At 42.5% G+C, this 21220-nt stretch overlaps 1 protein-coding gene across 1 annotated transcript in view; it reads right to left on the bottom strand.

Moving 5' to 3' along the window:
- The window catches only part of LOC145417326 (uncharacterized), a 56373-nt gene extending 36575 nt beyond the window's left edge, over positions 1 to 19798 (bottom strand). The window contains exons 1-7 of the mRNA XM_080286004.1: positions 19671 to 19798; positions 19262 to 19432; positions 18951 to 19080; positions 15233 to 15453; positions 13528 to 13733; positions 9486 to 9721; positions 2363 to 3867 (exon numbers count right to left, since the gene is read on the bottom strand). Of these exons, the coding sequence (XP_080142130.1) occupies positions 2363 to 3867; positions 9486 to 9721; positions 13528 to 13733; positions 15233 to 15453; positions 18951 to 19080; positions 19262 to 19432; positions 19671 to 19724 (2523 nt within the window). The 5' untranslated portion in view covers positions 19725 to 19798. The remainder of the gene's footprint in view (positions 1 to 2362; positions 3868 to 9485; positions 9722 to 13527; positions 13734 to 15232; positions 15454 to 18950; positions 19081 to 19261; positions 19433 to 19670) is intronic.
- Positions 19799 to 21220: the final 1422 nt, after the last annotated feature.

The raw sequence follows: 21220 nt of genomic DNA, 5'->3' as shown, positions 1-21220 counted from the left end.
GAAAATGCTGATGATACTGTAAAGCTAGTGTATAGACAGAGGGATGGCCGAGAGCTGGAGGTAAGCATCTGCAATGTCCTCAACGTTCCATATCTATGAATGGGATTATGAGAGATAAAAACAGAGTTATGGAGAAAGTTGTGAAATTGGTGATAGTGTTTTTTAAGGGTTCCATTTTTCCAACCTGATGTAGGCAGATCATGCTTTGTTGCTTGCTGCTGGTGAATGGGATCTGCAGATTAAAGTTATCATAGTTGTAAAAGCAAGTGAAAAGAGGAGTAAAGGGATGGTCACTGACAGACAGTTACCTGGTACTCACTGAGCAATACTCTAGTGAAAAAAAAAAAAAAGACCTGAAATGGTGGAAGATCTGATATACTTCTGCGATGACAGAAAAGAGAAGTAGCTCGATACATACACGAAATTGATAATGCCAGGGGGGGGGGGCTGGTGTTCTTTTTTTTTTTTATCCATCCATCCATCCATCATCCAATCCTACGTTGCCCCATGAGGAGCATAGGAGCCCTGGGCAAGGCAGTTGGTCCTTACATTTAAGATGAGAGTGACCAGCCTCACTCATCCCTGAGTGGCATTACGTGAGCAATAAACCCCAACCATCCCTTGGATATAAACCTTCACCAGCTCAATCCGATTGGAGTGCAATAATTACCCACTAAACCACCAGGCGCCAAAATTTGGTTATAAGTTTCCTGGTGTACAGGAAACCATTTGGCTTGTCACTCAGTGTAGAGTCACCCACGGGCAGAAGGAAGAGGAAAGAATGAAGGAATGAAAGACAGAAGAGGGAGTGTAAAGTCACCCGCAGGCAGAAAGACGAGGAAAGAATGAAGGAAAGAAAGACAGAAGAAGATGGAAGGAAAGAAGGATGGAGGAGAGGACAGGGCAGACACCCAAGAGCAGCACTACATTAAGTGAGTAGATGGTGAGCGCCCCCACCTTAAAAAAAAAAAAAAAAAAAAAACATGGGGATGAAAGCTGAGAGAGGATTGTATCTTACACCAACATATAGGTGTGAGACTTTGGTAAAGGTTCAGTCTGGAGCCAGAGAGAGGGAACTGGATCTGCTACGTCAAAGGGGGTTGCACGGAATCAGAAATACAGTACAGAAATCCATGAAAGATGTGAACTAAGGATGTGGGCAGGTCATATCCTCCACAGTTGCAAAAACAGATAGAAAACCTAGGTAAATAGGTGGAACCTCTGAAATGAAGTGGGAGGAAGAGGTGAACAGAGAATATGGTGGCAGGATGAGATTTGGAGATTTGCTAAAACTGGATGTATCAGCTAACAGTTAACAGATCAAAGTGAAAAATGATGGGAGATGCCTTTGTACTGCAGTGGACTGAGTCTGGTTAATGATGATGATAATTAATCAAAAGAATGGAATTATGCACTGATGATATGGTCATAAAGAGGTATGCGGGTGATGGAAAAGGTATTTGTCAGTGAGTCTGAGTGTAACAAGAAGAGACTATCTTTACAGATCTGTGGCGAAACTACTGCAGCCAATATTTACAAAATTCAAAACTGCTTAATAATCAGCTGAGGCAATGGCTGACATATCAAATCAACTAAAAATTTCAAGATGAGCAACTTTGTATTTCATAAGAATGTTGCTACGATGCCTCCTTAAACCTGAAAATGAAAATCGCATAACAGTCAGCTGACATGTTAAATCAACTCAAAATTTCAAGCTGAGCAACTTTGTATTTTATAAGAAAACTGTGTTCTGAGCTCTCCAGGAGCAGATATTCAAACTTTCCTTCACGGAGAGGGGGGGAAGGATCCCCCAAGTGTAAGGCACCATTTACAGACCTGTTGGCTTTGCTGCAGGTAAAAAGGGGCATGGTCTGCCAAAATGAAGGCTCAATATGAGAGTGTGTGACAAAAGTGGAGTATAGAAAATGTGAAACAAAAAGAAGTAATAGAGGAGAGATAAGTGGTAAACTTGGCAATCAACAGATACGATCCTACCCAACAGAAGTTTTGCAGGGCATCTACAAGGAAAAAACCATTTGAATGATTTGAAGGTTTGGTGGTACGAAGACTTAAGATATTTCCCACTTCAATGAGTACTGCTGAAAGTTCTTATTTTCTTTCCTACAGGTCTTTCAGAATGCTGATGATAATTATGATATCGGTCATAAACTGACGAGAGAACAGCAAAGCATATTAGATATATAAAGAGAAAGGACCTGTTAACGAAACGAAAAGATGAATTCTCTGTCTAGATATCTTCTATCATATGATTTCATGGAAGAAGCAATGCAGTAAAGATGATACTAATGATGAAGCCTGCAGTGCTGAGGTAAGAAATGTGCAAGTTATTAAACAGACTGACCTGGGGTCGCTGCTGCATGTTATGCATTGGAAGTTGTGGTGGCATTACTCCAGGCACACCAGGCCCTCCAGTAGTATCTGGCACTCCTGGCCCTGCTACTTCTAATCTGGCTGAAGGAGGGTGGTCAGCAGGGGCATTAGGGTACGTCATACCAACAGGCCGCTGCTGGTGCTGGTGCTGTTGTTGTTGATTCTGTTGCTGCTGCTGCTGCTGGGTATAATGCTGTGTGGCAGTGCTGGTGAGAGGGCCATTGTACCCTTGGTCTGATGGCAAATATGCAGAGCTTACTGGTTGTTCAACAGGGGGCTGAGAAGCTGGGTATCCTGTTGGTCCCAATGGCTGCTGAGGAATGGCTCCCACATAAGAAGGTGTGGGGGTCTGGGAAGATGGGTGTGGGTTCTGTTGCTGGTGCTGTTGTGAAGGTTGCATCACTCCAGTTACCACAACTGGTTGTGCAGTGTGGAGCTGACCATGAGCATTAGGGTCATGAGGAACCAGGAGACTCACACCTGAGGTGGTAGTCACAGTGTTGACACCAGGTGTAACCACAAAGGATACTGTGCCTGTATGGCTGGAGACGACTGGTGTAAGACCAAGAGTGGGACCTGGAGGGGGCATTCCCAAAGCTGGTGTGTTGTTAGGGGGAGGTAGGCTAGAGTTCACAGTAGGTGGATAAGTGGTGTCGTGTGAGCCATTCAAAACAGTATTTGTGAGTGGGTTGGCACTGGTAACAGCGTTGGCAATAGCCTGACTGGGATAAGATGTAGGTGGGGCTGGGGGTGTGGCCATGTTTGAGGGTTGGGCAGATGGATCAGCATAGCCAGGAGGCTGGTTAATGGCAAGATGGGTGTTAGTCACAGATGCTGACAGGGACTGAGGAGCTGGTTGCTGCTGCTGCTGTTGCTGCTGCTGCACTAGGCTGCCAGAAAGAGCCTGGTGGTCTGGCATGGAGCCAGGATGAGGCTGAGGAGCAGCAGGCAGTTGAGCCACAGGACCAGCCACCTGCCCTGGGGCTCCAGCAGCCAGTGCAACCAGACGAGGTCCTTCAGGGGTATTGACAATCTGTGTGCCTGGGGGTAGAGTAACAAGCTGGGTGCCAGATGAGGTGTGGACCAGCTGTTGAGATGGGACAGTAGGGGCAGTAGAGGCAACAGAGGGAGGTGCCAGGTGTACTACTTGTGGTAATGATACCACACTAGCCTGGATGACCTCTTGCTGTTGTAGTACCTCACCTGCTGCACCACTACCAAGGTGTGGGGCCAAGCCAGGGTGCAGCACCCCACCAGTCACCTGACCTCCCCCTACCTGACCCTGCAGTGCCACTTGACCTGGCCCAACTTGAGTATGAGCAACATGAGGAGGCACAATCTGTGAGTGAGGTGGCACTTGAGGTGTGACGATCTGTGAGTGAATAATCTGAGGTGGTGGAGCCTGGGGAACTGCCAGCTGGTGTGGAGCTATCTGTACTGGTGCAAGGTGAGGCTGACCCATACCACCACCACCACCTGAAAATGTCATAATACTTCCATTACCTCAACACATATATGGCCTAACATCATCCTTCTTTATATATAATGCCACCTACTAACCAAAATAATGCATGTAAAGTACAGCTAGATACCTACAAGTTTTTGGTATATGCACAATTTCTAACAAACTAATTTTGCCTTCTACACTTCTCATGGGACAACACTGGATTAGATGATGATGATGACGATGATGATTATGATGATGATGATACGTGCATTCCCGTACTTACAAACTTAACTACAGTAGTTAGTTTGTTCATAAGTTCAACTCACTTTGTGCACACACTAATAAGATGTAAACAATTCCAGTCATTCAGGCCAGTGTCTATATGCACATACGGAGGTGTGTGTGTTATCTTTAGTTTATTGTACTTTATCAAATAAGATCCACTGCTTAACACAGAAAACTATGTATGAATAACTTTTGTTCAGCTGATGCCCTAGCCTGGTGCATTAGTGCCTTCCCCAATCCTTGCTCATTACTTCCATGTTGTTTACTGCTGCTTTATGATGTCATTTTTTTCAACATTATTAAAATTAATCCATACAGTATATTTCACAATTTTATACAGTCCCATATTTTTCTGAGTTTCCTGATTTTGCTATGTTTTGCTTCCCCTTGTGGCCTTTCACTATTGTGTGCAATATGTATTAGCAATGTATCACCAAATTTTATCAAGTAATGTACCTTAATATTATGACTGAAAAATCTGGAAGAAAAAAATAATAATAATAATAAATACCAAATTTCTTGTTGCTACTACAATGGTGTTAGGTAAGTCTTTTTGGCAAGTTCATAAAGGCAAAAAGTTTGGTCATGTGTAAACATACACTGCACCGCTCCTCTTCCTCTTATTCTTTACCGAGTTCAGTCTGACTTCAAAACTGCACAAAAACACATGGTAAAAAGCAGAAGCTAATCATTACGGGGTTGGTGCTGGTTCTGTGTTGGTTCCAAGTGAAAAATGACAAAAAATCTATTTCCTTTTTCAATCCCGTGGACTCCCCCAATGTGTGGTGAATGTCAGGTGTATGATATTTTGGTCAGGCAAGCAATTTAAATCCCCTTAACCCATAAGTGGCCATGCCCTCAGAAACTGACGGGCGCCCCTGGCCAGCGCCGAGACTATTTTTTCAAGTTTCGAAAATCATTTTTTTTTTCTTTACCAACATGAAGAGAATCGTCTGGAGCACCTGGCAATGTAATTTTTAGCATCCTGTGATTCGGAATGAATCGAGGAATAATTCACAAAATAACTGAGGACATGCCGGTGAAAACTAAGCAAATGCACTCCACTAAGAAATATCCATTAAAAAAAAAAAAACTCAATGTTGCTGAAATGGTTTGGAATGACTAGACATATGTAATACACACAAAATCAGTGCATAATATGGGAAGTTATAAACTATCTATCTATCTATCTATAGCCCGACGCCCTAATCCCGCAAAGGGTGGCCGCAGACAAAACGCCTCCAAGTCACTCTGTCACCCACCATTTGACTCCCCTCCCCCCAACTCACCCCCCCCTCCCTCATATACCTCTCAACTCCATCCCTCCACCTCATCCTCGGTCTACCCCTCCCTCTCCCTCCCTCCACCTCACCTACATACACCCTCTTAGTCAGTCTTTCATTCTCCATCCTCTCCACATGTCCAAACCACCTCAGTGTATTTCTCCTAATCTTTTCAACCACATCCACATCTACCCCACAACGTTCCTTCACTTCTTCATTCGTCAACCTGTCCCTCCATGTCACTCCACATGCTCCTCTCAAGTAACTCATTTCCACTGCTCTCACTCTTGACTTGTTCCCCTCTTGCAAGGTCCACGCCTCGCTTCCATACGTCAGGGTAGGGATCACAATACCATCATGCAGTGACTTCTTAACTTCCATACTCACCTCCCTATTTCTCATCACTGCTTTCAGTGTGCCAACAACCTTCCTTCCCTGCTGTACCCTTTCACGTACTTCATCCCCCAAAGTTCCATCCTTACTCATCACACTACCCAAGTACTTGAATGCACTCACATTCTCCATATCCTCACCATCCAACCTCACTGCACACTCTGTGACTTCATTCCTCTCAAACACCATAACTTTACTTTTGTTTACATTAACTTTCAGCTTCCTCCTCCTACACACTGTCCCAAATTCATTCACCAAACCTTGCAACTCCCATTCATCTTCACTCAACAATACTGTATCATCAGCAAACAGCAACACCGGAAGCTTCCAAATCTCACCCTCATTCATTAAGGCCACCCCCACATCCACTGCCCTACCTTGTACCTCCTTTACGACCCCATCCATATATATATTAAACAGCCAAGGAGACATTACACACCCCTGTTTCAGTCCCACATTGAGATCAAAGAACTCACTCAGCTCACCATCCACTCGCACCGTAGCCCTAGCTCCCTCGTACATACTCTTCACAGCACTCAACAATTTCCCCTCCACTCCATATATTCTTAATACCTTCCACATACCTTTCCTATCTATTCTGTCATAAGCTTTCTCCAAGTCCATGAAGGCAGCGTACACTTTCCTTCCCTTCTCTAGATACTTCTCCACTAAACATCTTAGAACAAATATCTGATCTACACACCCTTTTCCCTTCCTAAATCCCCCTTGTTCTTCTCCAACTAGCTCCTCTGTCATATGCCTAACCCTATCAATGAGTATTCTACCATATATTTTACCAGTCACACTAAGACGGCAAATACCCCTATGGTTACCACATACTTCTCTCTCCCCTTTTCCTTTGTACAGAGGAACAATTATACCTGATTTCCAGTCCTCTGGAACCCTTCCCTCTTCCCAAGCCAATCTACACAACTTCCATATCCACTCCACAACAATCTCACCCCCATACCTAAGCATTTCACCACACACTCCATCAATTCCTGGGGCCTTTCCCAGCTTAATCTTCTTCATCGCTTCCACTACTTCCGACCTACTGATCTCTTCCTCCCTCCTCTCATCTCTTCTTCTCCCAGCCATTCCCCAACCACTTATACTCACACTGCTCTCACTCTCTACATTCAACAAATCCTCAAAGTGCTCCTTCCATCTCCTCAATTTCTCTCTCTTCTCCACCAACAATCTATTATTCCTATCTTTCACTCCCCTACTATTTCCCCTTTCACACTGCCTTACTTTCTTTACCTCCTTCCAAAACAATTTCTTACTCTCCCTCCATTTCACACTCAGATTCCTCCCAAACTCTTCATCCACTTTCTTCTTACTCTCCTTCACCAGTCTCTTAACCTCCCTTCTCCTGCTCACATATACTTCTCTCTTCTCTCTCTCATCTTCTCCCCTACCTCTACTCGCCAACCATTCACCATATGCCTTCTTCTTTTGTTCCACAGCTCGTTTCACCTCATCATTCCACCATGCTGTCCCTTGCACACCCTTGCATCTCCTCCTCACTCCACAAACCGCCTCACACGCTGTGCTTATCTCTTCCGTGAATATCTTACATACGTCTTCCACCCCTTCCATCTGCTCTAGCTCATACCTTCCCAATCTTTCTTCCACTATGCTCTTATACTCTGTCCTCTTCTCACTATCTTGCAATTTCTCCACTCTTCTCACAGGAGCTGCTTCCTCCTGTCTTCCCCTTCGCCTCCTCAACCACTTTCTTTGCAGCTCTACCTTGGCCATCACTAAGTGATGGTCCGAGACTCCATTCCCCCACCCTCTCCACACCCTTGCATCCAACACTTGTCTTCTCATTCGCTCATCCACACACACGTAGTCTATCACTGCCTTTCGTTCAACAAGTTCACCATCCATCCTCCTCATTACTCTCCATGTATACCGGTGGATCATCTTATGACGAAAGTAGGTGTTGGCTATTGCCAACCCCTTACCAGCACAGATGTCCACCAAAGCACTACCATTCCCATCTACTTCCGCTGGCACACCCCACTGACCAACCACTCCATCCACTCGTACATTCCCGACTTTGCCATTCATGTCTCCAATCAACAGCACTCTCTCGCTCCTCTCAAACTTGTCCATACATGCTTCTACTCTCGCCCAAAACTCATCTTTCACTCTTGCCACTCGATCCTCTGTTGGAGCATATACACATACAATCGCCCATGCTTGTATATCTACTTTCATCCTCACCCATACAATCCTTGCACCCACTGTTCCATACTCTCTTATATTCTCCTTCCACTTCTTGCTTATCATCAGACATACTCCCTCTCTTGCCCTCTCATTCTCACTGACTCCCGCACATATACCTACACCGTATTCCCATTCTCTCATCCTTTCACCTTTCCATTTAGTTTCAGTCAATCCACATATATCCACTTTTGCATCCTCAAGCACCTGGACAATCTCTCTCTCTTTCAATTCATCATTCACTCCTCTCACATTCCACGTTCCTACTCTCAGAATGTCCTTTGTCCGTTCCCTAGTCATCAACATATGGTCCGTCCGGGTCCGAGGCGCTTTATTTACTTTTTTAGTTAGTTCTTTTTACGGGGTGGGGCACTAACCCACCACCAACCCTTTTAGTCGCCTCGTACGACAAGCAGGGATACTGGGGGAGTATTCTTGAAACCCCCCTACCCCCAGGGGGGGGGTATAGAGTTAGTTTTGTGGTCTGGATGGTGTAGTGTAAGTCCAGAGAGAAGTGAAAGAAGCTACTTGAAGTCTGTTACTAGATAAGGACGCTGCTGTGTGTGTATAGGCTGAACAAGTGCAGCCTAAATTCAATAAAATTCAAGATTAGCACCTCACATGAGGGAACTAGCGTGAGGGGAAAGGAAGGCTTTACATCCATTTATTCACCGAAAGAACACCTCATATGTTCTTGAGATGCTCATGCAAAACAAGGAATATGTAAAAGGAACAAATTCAGCACATAATACATGTCTATCTGTCTATGGCCAGATGTCACTCAGTGCAGAGTCACCCACAGGCAGAAGGTAGAGGAAAGAATGAAGGAAAGAAAGACAGAAGAGAGAGTGTGGTCACCCTTAGGCAGAAGAACAATGAAAGAATGATGGAAAGAAAGACAGTAGAGGATGGAAGGAAAGAAGGATGGAGGAGAGGAAAGGGCAGACACCCGAGAGCAGCACTACATCAAGTGAGTGGATGGTGAGCGCGTCCACCTACCACTACAGGTACCATAACTGTATACTGTTAAAACAATTACAAGGTTAACAGTATTTTCCCTTATAAGGTTTCCTGATGAAAGTTTCACATTCTAACTGTCCTAGATTACAGGCAGCAGTATGAAAATCATTTAATGGTTTGGGGTTTAATTCTCATGTCTATCCCATAATTTACCTTAAAGGGAAAATCATACAATGATCCACACTTCTAATCTGAAATGTGATGGCTGAGAGAGAGAGAGAGAGAGAGAGACAGAGAGAGAGAGAGAGCATGGTATATACAGTACCCTGATCTAGACTGGAACATACTCTCAGGTCATAAGTAATGGTGGCATTGTGTTGCTACATGTTATCTATATAAAAACATAGAACTATTAAGAGGGAACATGCAATACCACACACTAAAAGCTAGGGGTACATCAATCCAGCAAGGTTCAGAACTGAAGCACTAACCTAGAGCAACTTCTGGCTGCTGTGGAGGAGGCTGGGAGAACAACGGAGCGGGCTGCTGTAACTGTTGTTGATGCTCTTGCTGATGCTGCTGTGGATGATGATGTTGCTGCTGTTGCTGTTGCTGCTGCTGCTGCTGTTGCTGCTGTTGTATTTCTTGCTGGATCTCAGCTATAACGGTCTGAGCCAAGTTGACAACAAGATCCTTGGCTTCATTGAACTTCTCTTGGTTATCATGCCTGCCAAAATTATATTTTTTGTCATCATCATCATCATGTCTAATAAAACTAGCTGCAAATATCTCATGTTAATCAATCTTCCTAATCATACTTCTCATCAATAAATGGGATGTGAAGGGTCTGGAATTAGAAAATGAAAGATATTAAAGTAAAATTGTCAACAGAATACAGTAAAATAAGCCATATATTGAATCCCTCCTCATTCAAACATTTAAAATCCTCAGCTCCACCTAAAACACACACACACACACACACACACACACACACACACACACACACACACACACTCACGGGAGTAACAACTATATTTCTGGGTGTTGGCAACTATGATCAATAGTTACAAATTATTTAATAATTTCTTACAACTAAACTGATGTCAATATATCATCATCATCCGGACCTCCTTTCCCACCCTAGGGCAGGGTAAGGATGTCAATATATACTAGTGTATATCTAATAGTATGTATGTGTGTTATAAGTGTGGCCCGGCCTACGTGACACATTTTTGCAGCCTCAGTTGGTGTCGCCTGCCATTTATGCTGAGTTCAGGTCTACAGACTGGGGAGTGAGATGCAGGCCAGCTTGTCAGTGTAAGTTCAGAGGCTGAGCTCGAATTGGGCAGATTCTGTGAGCATCTAGTCAAGAATAAAGTAGAAAGTTCCAACAGACTTTGAGCTTACCCTTCACCCTTTATCATCATCACCATCATCCAGTCCTGTGTTGCCTCAAGAGAAGCACAGAAGCCTAAGGCTAAGCAAGTTGGTCCTGATATTTAAGATGAAAGTGACCAGCCTCACTCATCCCTGAGTGGCATGACGTGAGCAAAAAATCCCAACCACCCCTTAGATAAACGTCTGCCCAGGGTCAATCCAACTGGAGTGCCTTAATTACCCACTAAACCATCAAGTGCCATAATTTGGTTATATTGTTACCACCAACATAGTAAATGGTTTCCTGGTGTACAGGAAACAATTTGGCTTGTTACTCAATGTAAAGTCACGCGTAGACAGAAGGAAGATGAAAGAATGAAGGAAAGAAAGACAGAAGAGAAAGAAAGGAAAGAAAGAAGAAAGGAAAGCGCTGTCACCTGAGAGTAGCTCTACATCGCCCTTTATACCTGGTTCAATACTCATCACAATAACTCACCCTAAATGCTATCATCATGGGCAGAGCTGTAACTGTAAATTTTTTCTTGGCCATATGTGATATGTTAACATACTCTCCCTCAATCAAATGACAGGGGGCTGGCCTAACTAGGATTATTTATTTTGCACAGTGTTATTCACAGTGTGCACTGTATGTACTGGCAGTTGTTTAATGTAAGAGTTCTAGACAGGGTGTGTGGAGTGGGGAATATGCAGCTTCTGTCTGTACACAAGCGTTGTGGCGTATGGTGGTATGGAGCTAGTGAATGACCCTATGTGGGAGCTCACACAGCATACATAAACATGTCCAGAACCTGTCTGGTTTCTGAACTGCCTGTTAGTTCTCACTTGGCTAAAATTTTAACTTTTAATGCACCAAAAACTCAATTCCTCCATCTTTCAACCTGCCAAAATCTTTGAAAAGATTATCCCTTAATATTCAATGACACATGAGTCCTTCATTATCTTTAAATATTCATGGCTTATCTTTCTCTCAAAATCTACCATGGAAAAATCACATTCCTCCCCTGGCAAAATTGGCTTCCTGAAGGCTGAGTGTGATAAACTGACTCCGTACTTTCTCTCCTCCTGCACAGCTGCTGGTAATGTATAGGAACCTTACTTGCCCCTGTGTGGAGTACTGTACTGTATGGCCCTCATGTGTGGAGGGCGTGCATCGTACTGTGCTGGACTGTTCTTCTAAATTGGATGGAATCAAAAGCTTTTCATCTCTTTAACTACCTTCCTCTTACTGACCCCATTCAACTCTCTTCACCATACTTACAACTCTATCACTTATCTATCACCGTTCTAATGATCACTGCTCTTCTGAACTGTCTACTTGCATCTCTCCCCCATTATGAAGGCCATGCAGATCCAGTCTAGCAATGCAGTCTCACACACTTTCTGTTCAGCTCTGTATTGTTAGAGTCAATCTATACTATCAGTCCATTTATGCAAAAAGGTCAATTGTGGAACTTGCTTCCTCAATCTTGATTCCCCTCTGCCTATGACCTCAAAATTTGTAAATGCAATGTATCCAAGTACTGAATCTTAAAATGAATGAATCTCTGGGTATCTTTTACTCTAATTTCTTTGAAAGAGCAACTTTCTTGCAGCTTACCATCTTTGGTTCTGTCTTTAATACATTAAAAGAGAGAGAGAGAGAGAGAGAGAAAGAAATATGCTAAAAGCTAACCACTATAATTAATGGTGTTAACTCCTAAACTGTAACAAACCTATCTGGAGAGTTTTTTGGTGGGCTGAAGGGCTTCTTCAAGGATGATAACCAATCATTCAAAATTTAAGTATTATATTGACACCAAATGAGAGCATCTGATTGGCCAGTAGTTTGGGGAGGGAAGCCATGGTGCTCATCTCTTATTCCCCAACATAGGACACCCTTAGCTGACCCCTGGAAATTTTCACCTCCTGGGAGGAGAGAAAAGGCTATGTTTGACCACAGCAGCCACATGCTAACTAAAAGTCAGTGATCCAAGTTACACTGATGGTGCTGAAACTGATGCGTAGTCAGACTTCCTGGTGCAATAATACAAAAAGCTCCCACAGTTGGCAACAAAATAGGACAGTAGGAGAGGATAAGCAATGCCATGTTGACTGCTGCTCCTACCACCACCCTCCCTAACCGGCCAGCCCTTTGCTATTCCAAACAGCCATTACTACAGAGAGTATTTCCAACTTGAGGGAGATCCATTAGCCTTTCAAATTAGTTGATGGCTATTTTGTATTCACAATGAAAGGTCAATCTCCCTTGGCCTAATATTTCAATCTATCCATCTTGAATGCGTAGTTATAGTAACAGACTGCCACTAGAAGGTGATACTAGTCCAGAGAAAGTACTATGGGAAGGGCATAGAGCTGTAGCACTGTCTTTTTGTGCCGCTGAACTAAGTAAAATACGCTGCTAAAGGATGAAGCTCTGGGCCAGGTTAGGGTAAAAACAGTATAAAGTATTCACCTGGGAACCCATTCCTATCTCACAAATAAGGCCTACCAAATTTTTGCAACCAAAACTTAATATCCAAATTGTGGGAGAGGCCCAGTTCCATCAGATGAATGCAAACCAACTATACCACTGCCACTGCCATCACCAAAACAGGCATCAAAGAAATACATTTTTTCTAAGTATGAGTAAAGAACATAAATCAAAGTGGCACAGAACACATTAATACTTATGTGTACAGTGGTGCTGATTATTTTTCAGCTGCTGGGCTGTCTGATGTGCTAGCATGAGGGAAACTGTGAGACCAAAATTTCATTTCATCACTTTAGTGGATAGAAGTGCCTAGAAAATTCCGGTATATTTCATTTACTTGCAGAAGAATTAAGTTACTTGTGTATGGATTTATATTAATGCACAGTGGGAATTTATAAGGAAATTCAACCAAAGAAGGTCATTTTCCCCATACCTATCATCAATGCCTTGACAGGTACCTGTATGCTGCAATCTAGGGGTCAATGTAACCCCTGGTGGCCTCATCTGCTAATGCATGATTCACTTGACAACCTTGTCATGAACTGCCCATCATTTTCAATAAATCTACTAGTTTCCCTCAACCAGTTCTTATTGCGATGACTCGTTAAAAGAGAGCATACAAAGCATTTGGTTCACATGAACTGGTAGTATCATTCATCACTCACTCTAAGTAAAAGTGTAAGGAATCCTGTGCTTCCTGGCCAGTGTTTGGTTCTTGATATCCAGACCCGATGCCTCGCAGGGAAATGGCTACACCAGTTTCTTCTCCGATGTAGCGCAGGTTCATACCGTTCTCCCCAACTAACCGTAATCGAATATCAGCAGGAGGGATGCCGAGGTTGACAGGTAAGAAAACCTTTTCTCGCAGTATCTGAAGAATGCAAAATTCTTTTCAGTCACATACAAGTGCAAAAATAACAAACTGAAATGTGAGGCACTTCAAAATAATATAGGGCAAGAAGCTTTCATAGCAAACTGGCAGCTTGTGTTATTACATGGATATCATTTATATTTCATTCAAATACCGGTACCACCACCTGACATGAGTTAGATAAGTTCACATGATACCACTCCCCAACCTTTCTTTGTTCTGTACCAATTCTCTAGTATTATCTCTCGAGCTGAGCTAAGTACATACACCACTTTGTCACATGTCTTCCTCAGTCTAACTCTCCATCAACACAACCTGGTGTCTCAAACATCTTAACTTCCTCATCCTCAACACAGCCTGGTGTCTTGACACATCTTAACTTCCTCATCCAACTTCTCTGGCCCATCCTCTCTGCATGTCCAAACCATTTCAAACTCCTTCCCATTTCCATTCTGAAACTTTCCACTCCCAGACATCTTCTCAGTTCTTCTGAAGATATTCTGTCATCCAGGTTTACTTCACATGCCCATCAAATCATTCTCACGCCACTCTGTTCCAGTCTCATTATATCCCCCACCTTCACATTCCATGTTCTGCTGCCATACAATAAGACACTCCTAACACACGAACCAAACCTTTTCCCTCATGCTGACAAAGACAACGCTCAAGATTATATGATGGGTTGCAATTTAACTTCTTCTTGCACCTTGGCAATGGCACTATGCTAAGCATCATCCCTTGTACTGATGTTATCTGAAGGTAGCAGAATTTGTTCACAATCTCCAGTGACTCCTATCATCCTAGATTCTACTGGTTTACCATCAAGTGGTCTACCTACGCCTCTACATCTACTAAATCAGAAATCTACCACAAAACTCAAGGTGCCATCCAATTTACTCTACATACTGTTGTGAACTTATCTGCTTTTGTTTCTTTGTGGTGGGAGTGTTGCAGCATGATGTAACATGGGAAAGCTAGATCCTGTGCTGAAGTAATTGACTGTGTACCTCATGCTCATGTTATCCTTGATTCTTTGTTTCATGGTACAAGTAGTCTAACACCCTGCAAAACCTTTAGGTCATCACCACGGTAATCAGGAAACATGTTAGGCAGTATATTTTCCCATAAAATCTGGGAGCAGATTGTAGCTGTATATCATCATCATCATCAACTGGACCTCCTCTCCCACCCTAGGACAGGGTGGAGTAGCAATGTCCTGACAGCCTAAGTTTTCCCAATTCAATGGGTCACACTTCCATTCACTTATCGTTCAAGCCCATGGAATCCTGGCTCCATCAGATAGGCTGTGTACTAATTATAACCTGGACTTGGTGTAAATATGAGTGCAGCACATGGCATGTTACTGGGCTTTTGGCCCCAAATGACTCCCATGGTAATACCTCAAGGGACGATGGTCACTATCCACCTCTTACCTTACAGTTCACATTATATTTCTGTGCTATATATAACCTGCACAGCCACAATGACAATATGCTTACATTAGCAATAGGGGGAGGTGGCTGGGTCTGCGGGGGTGGGGCTGACATGTCTGGTCTGGAGGGTCGAAAAACAAGGGGCCGTGGACCTCTAGGCCCACTTCCTGGACGAGGTCCCATCAGACCAGGTGCAGGATTGGGTCTGGGTCCCCGTGGCCGCTGCATGCCTTGTGCACGCCGGTGACTGTGCTCCATTATGATGTGCATGATGCGACCCACAGCAACTGTCAAAGTATAACCACATGATTAAAAGTTACAAACATACTGCACAAATTAAATCTTCAACAAAGCAAACTGGGAATAACTTGTTCATGACAGAAACTCAATTCACAAAAGTAAACAACAAATAAGCCATTGACAATGACAAAAATGAAAAACTACTGAACATAATGTAGGTACTAATGAACAGCACACACACACACACACACACACACACACACACATCCAATAATACAAAAAGATCATTATAAAAAAGTCCATTCATCCATCATCCAATCCTACGTTGCCCCATGAGGAGAGTAGGAGCCTGGGGCTGGGCAAGTTGGTCCTGACATTTAAGATGACAGTGACCAGCCTCACTAATCCAAGTAGCATTACGTGAGCAATAAACCCCAACCATCCCTTGGATATAAACCTTCACCAGCTCAATCTGACTGGAGCGCCGTAATTACCCACTAAACCACCAGGTGCCAAAATTTGGTTATATGGTTACCACCCAGCGTAGTCAATGGTTTCCTGGTGTACAGGAAACCATTTGGCTTGTCACTCAGTGTACAGTCACTCACTGGCAGAAGGAAGAGGAAAAATTCAAGGAGAGAAAGTTAGAAGAGGGAGTGTAAAGTCACCCATAAGCAGAAGGACAAGGAAAGAATGAAGGAAAGAAAGACAATCCGATGGATTGAAAGAAGGATGGAGGGGAGGAAAGAGCAGACACCTGAGAGCAGCACTATGGTACATCGTGTGAGTGGATGGTGAGCGCCCTGCACAATGCCATAACAGAATACCCTCCACCATGACACACACACACACACACACACACACACACTGCAGTGGTGGCAACCATCATCCAATCACTTGACACAGTCTTCATACTTCTTCCTTCATCTTTACCATTTTATTTCTGTCTGCCCTCCTCTCTTCCTACTTCTCCCCTTCAGTCCTGTTACTTTTAACCCAATGGCACTCAAAGTCTTCTATAAAGGACGGAACTGGGCATTTTCAAAATTTAAGAAAGAAGGGAACCCCCGGATAGGGACCTATGAGCTTCGGGACTGTGAGCCGATAGGCGGAGGGCGGTACGCTTAGTACCCTTCCAGCAAACTCCCTCCCACAGGAAGTCTGGGCACTAAAGGGTTAATCACTGTTCTTTTCAGTTTTCACTTCAAGTGGCTCTACACTAAGTGACATGTATAATGGTTTCCTGTAACCCAGGAAACCATTTACAATGCTGGGTGGTAATCATATAACCAAATCATGTGAAGTGCAGCCTACTATGATGCCTGTTAACTGAGTGGAGACACAAATGCGGCATCCACCCAAGACCCAAACTTCCACACTTTTCACTGCACTTTGCTTTGGTGAAACTGTCAACCACAAGGGAACATTGATTCAATGAATGGAACAGGGCAGCTGCTTGCCTGTGGTTGATGGGTCTGCACAGTCAGAATGGGGTTGATCAACAACTCAGATACAAGCACTGACTAATAAAATCCAAAATCATACCAAAAGGATTTGGAAAAATTTGAGGTCCTGTAAACACTAACCCTTTCACTGCAGCTGGTGCATTTACTTATTTATTAAAGCTAACACAATGGGATACTGTTCACACAAGGGAAATCATACCAATCAAATGCTTCAAAAAGTATCTCAAGCATATCTGCCATTAGCACACCTACGAATAATATTTCGGCGTTCACCAGACTAATTTTGTTGTTGTTAGGAAATCCTATCAGTAAAAAAAACTAAACCAATAAACACCTCCAGCTCCAATCACTGCAACATCATCATTACACCCAGCCATTCAGCTCTCACAAACAAAATTATGTTTTTTGTGGACATGTGCTGAAAACTTGAATCTTTATCCAAACTGTATTCATCTGACTGTACTAAAAAGTGTTATAATAATGTGGCAATGATGTTCAGTGTCGGGCATCCAAATACTTTAACAAACCAAGGCTTCCTCTGATGTCATGATTTTTTTTTTCCAGGTACTGTAGCTTTATTGCATGGCGTGTTGTGGTGGGTGGTGGCGACCAACATCCACTCACTTAATGTAGTGGTGCCTACTCCTTCCTTAGCCTTCATCATTCTTTTACTGAGCCTGCCCTCCTCTCTTCCTATTTCTCTCATCTTTCCTGTCATTTCTTATTGCTTTTCTTTCCTTTACACGTGGCTTTACATTGAGTGACAAGCCAAATGGTTTCCTGTAAGCCAAGAAACCATTCACAACGCTGGGTGGTAACCATATACCAAACCATACGTGCTCCCTACATGTCAACAAGTGGATTGGTGGAGGGTTAGTGCCCCTCCCCGTAAAACAACTAACTCAAAGTCAAATGGCCACCCCTTACAGGATTATAGCGTCTGGCAATAGATAGATAGATAGATGTTAGGTGATGCAAAATGGTGTTCCATGTTGCAGCAAGGGTTACTGTGTCTCCTGAACAAGCTATCTTAATGTCTGAAATTGTCTCCTGTGACATCGAACAGGTGACAGATGTTTTCAAATTAGAGATGGTGAGTAGTATATCTCTTTCATTTACTGTTGATGGCTGGGGAAAAAAATAGATTTTCACTTAGCACAACGGCAAAAATGAACAACAATATCCAATCCTATATGGAATTCAAATGTTATCATCTCCGAAATGACAACAATTAAATGGATATATAGCATCTCTGAATGCATGGCCTGGAGGGGCTAGGTTTGGAATTGAAGTGCTGAGAGGAAAGATGGGACTGGAGTGTAACGGTGTTGTGATGAGGGGCAGGCTGAGATGGCCTGGGCATGCGGAGAGGATGGAGGATGACAACTGGGTGCAGAAATTGACAAGTGTGAATCTTGAGGGAAGGGTTACAAGAAGCAGACCGAAAAAAAACTGGGATGAGGCAATACTGAGACCTCAGGGATAAGGGACTGCATAGGGTAGGGCTGCAAAAAGCAGACTGAAAAAAGACCTGGGAAAAGATCATACTGAGGCCTCATGGATAAAAGACTGAACAGGAAGGCTGCCAGAGATTGAGCAGCATGAAGAGCCGCCAATAGGTGACCAAAGCCAACACATGCAAGCATGCTGGAACCTATGTAAACGATACAATGATATGATACAAAATGATCTTTGCATAATAAGTACTACAGCAGCCTAATTTGGGGTCCTCCTAGGACCATAAATGACAACAAGGGATTAACTATTTTACATCATTCACAGGACCCACATCAATCCCTACATTCTGATCATTCATCACAAGCACAATGAATCCCTGATATACACTGTATCATTCAATCCCTCTTATTCCATTGCTACCTCTGTCATCATAAGAGGAATACACAACTATCAGTCACTTTCCTTGTTTCCTGCTTTATGGACAGACTGACTACACATTACAGCAAGCATTTACTAGTAATTTAAATCTATAAAATGCTTGATTCTTGAAGTTTTACTTTGGTCTTAAGATGATACCGGCGAGGTACTACGGTAATGCAAACAAGATGACAATATAACACCTTTGACATCTTGTTGGTTGACTGCCTGAATATGGAGGTAAAGAGGACGGTCAATAGGCTTCTTGCCAGCTGTCTTACGCTCCTCTGGACTCATGTAACGGCCACGAGTTGACACAGCTGCACCAGACATCTGCACAAGGAAGTACTGTATGGTAACTATGCATCAGTAAACACATGAGAACAGCAGCTACCAGTACTGCACAAGAATATGTACTACAGGAAGTGCATCCACAGCTGATGGCATACAACAACTCTTATTACAATAAACAACAGCTTTGTAATTCATGATACAAAGGCACATTGGTACTTACCTTACTAATTTCCTCCTGAGTAGATGATCTAGTGAGAAAATTTCTTGCACTCATGGGGGTATCATTAATTACCACTTCATCAATAAAGAGGTCATTAGATTTATTGTTCTTATTTCTCTTGCTAAGCTCTGAGAGCTTCAACTGTCCTGATGCCACCAACATTGCGTTAACCTGTAAACACATACAATGAATCATATTAATCTGTAAGCAGTGACCCACAAATCTTTCTGCTAAACAATTTCAAGCACTAAACTTATGATACTTATATCATTTTTCACAGACCAAGTATCAGCCGTACAATAGCTATCCAATATATTGTACTGCAATACTGTATTAAACAGCTGTTATTTGAAGGTAAAAGATGTGACTAACATTCTAGTTATCTCCATATAATTATTAGTAATCTTACCTTTGCGGCTGCTTCTTGGGCAGCTTTTAGACTTGCAGCAGATCCTGTCTCCATCCTGGTTCGCCCCACAGTCTGAGAGACCACACACCCCGGGCTGACGTCTGGCCCCACATATGACTAATTATAACTCCTCTGCAAAGTACATTACATACCCAATTTAAGTTCACAAAATACTGTATATTACAAAACAGTTTACATACAAATTGACAATCAACTGCTATCTATCAGTACTGAGTACTGCAGTAATCAGCTACACTTCACAGACACTCAAACTATTCACAAACATGAAAAGTCAATGGTCTACAGCATTTAACCTCAGTAAAGAATCACTTGCTGATAAGCAATAAACAGTATACTTTTAAACAAGTTAGGCATCTACAGCTTTAAGTAGCACCATGAGTATATTGGGAAGAATGCTTAGTATCAATGAAGATTAAAAAATTATCCATTTTTGGGCAAGATATTGTGATAAGTTTATCTTAAGCATGCAAATCTGAACTTTATACTTTTCATCCCACTGTTCACTGACACAATAATCAAGCAACACTATGTTAAGCACTGTCCTGTACTAGTGTAGTTAATATTAGAAACATAGGTACCGGTACCTTAAGTTTTTGAAAGCTGGCAGCTAACTGGTTGTCAGAGTGCATTCATTATTAACAAAGCATTTTACATCATTTGTATCATAAGGATCACGATAACCGTTTGATGCAAAGACTGCCCAAATAACATATCACATATTTTTACCTGCATAGATTAATTTAAAAAATGGGGCCTTACAAAGTCTATTAGATGGCCTAGATATATACGATATTTTGAATTCTCAGGACAAAACACTACACATTCAGGTAAGGTTTTACTAGTTCCTTGACTTCCCCCATATTCAGGCAAATTAAGGTAAAATATGTCATTACTGAGACATTATGTAAAACCTTCCTTAGTAAATCATCGGAATTTCAATGAAAAATGATTAGTGGACACGGATGACGAAGCTATATGTCACCATCACTTTTAAATATCCCGCAGCCCATACCTTGTCACAGCTCTGTTGTAAGTTGCTAAACTAGATATTCGAAACTAAAATGATAGAAAACTTACTGATGATGTGTAAACGAGAAAGCATAATGCAAACTGATGTGACAGCAAAACACTCTCACGTAAATCTGGATTGTTGTCTGCTTAGTCAAGTAGGACATTCCATGAGCGGCCTCTCCCGCCCCCCATCTATCATTCATCAAAATTCTGGGAATATGTTATATTTCATTGCAATTAATGGGTTATATTTTACAAACTATCTCAGTAGTGGCACACTGTAATTTACTGTACTTTAACTTGCCTGAACATAGAAAAAAAAATCAAGGTACTCATAAAACTTTACCTGGATGTGTTTTGATTTGTTCTGGGAATTCAAAATTTCACACATATCTAGACCATCTGATAAAACTTTTTAAGTCCCCATTTTTAACTATGCAAATAACTACAGACAGTATAACATTTTATTTGGGCAATCTTACTGTCAAATGGTTATTGAAGCCAATATGATAAAAATA

The sequence above is a fragment of the Coenobita brevimanus genome, chromosome 110 (genome assembly GCF_032717465.1).
Source record: "Coenobita brevimanus isolate Jiangsu-jjx chromosome 110, ASM3271746v2, whole genome shotgun sequence".
NCBI classification, from domain to species: domain Eukaryota; kingdom Metazoa; phylum Arthropoda; class Malacostraca; order Decapoda; family Coenobitidae; genus Coenobita; species Coenobita brevimanus.
This window is presented reverse-complemented; position numbering and strand designations above follow the sequence as displayed.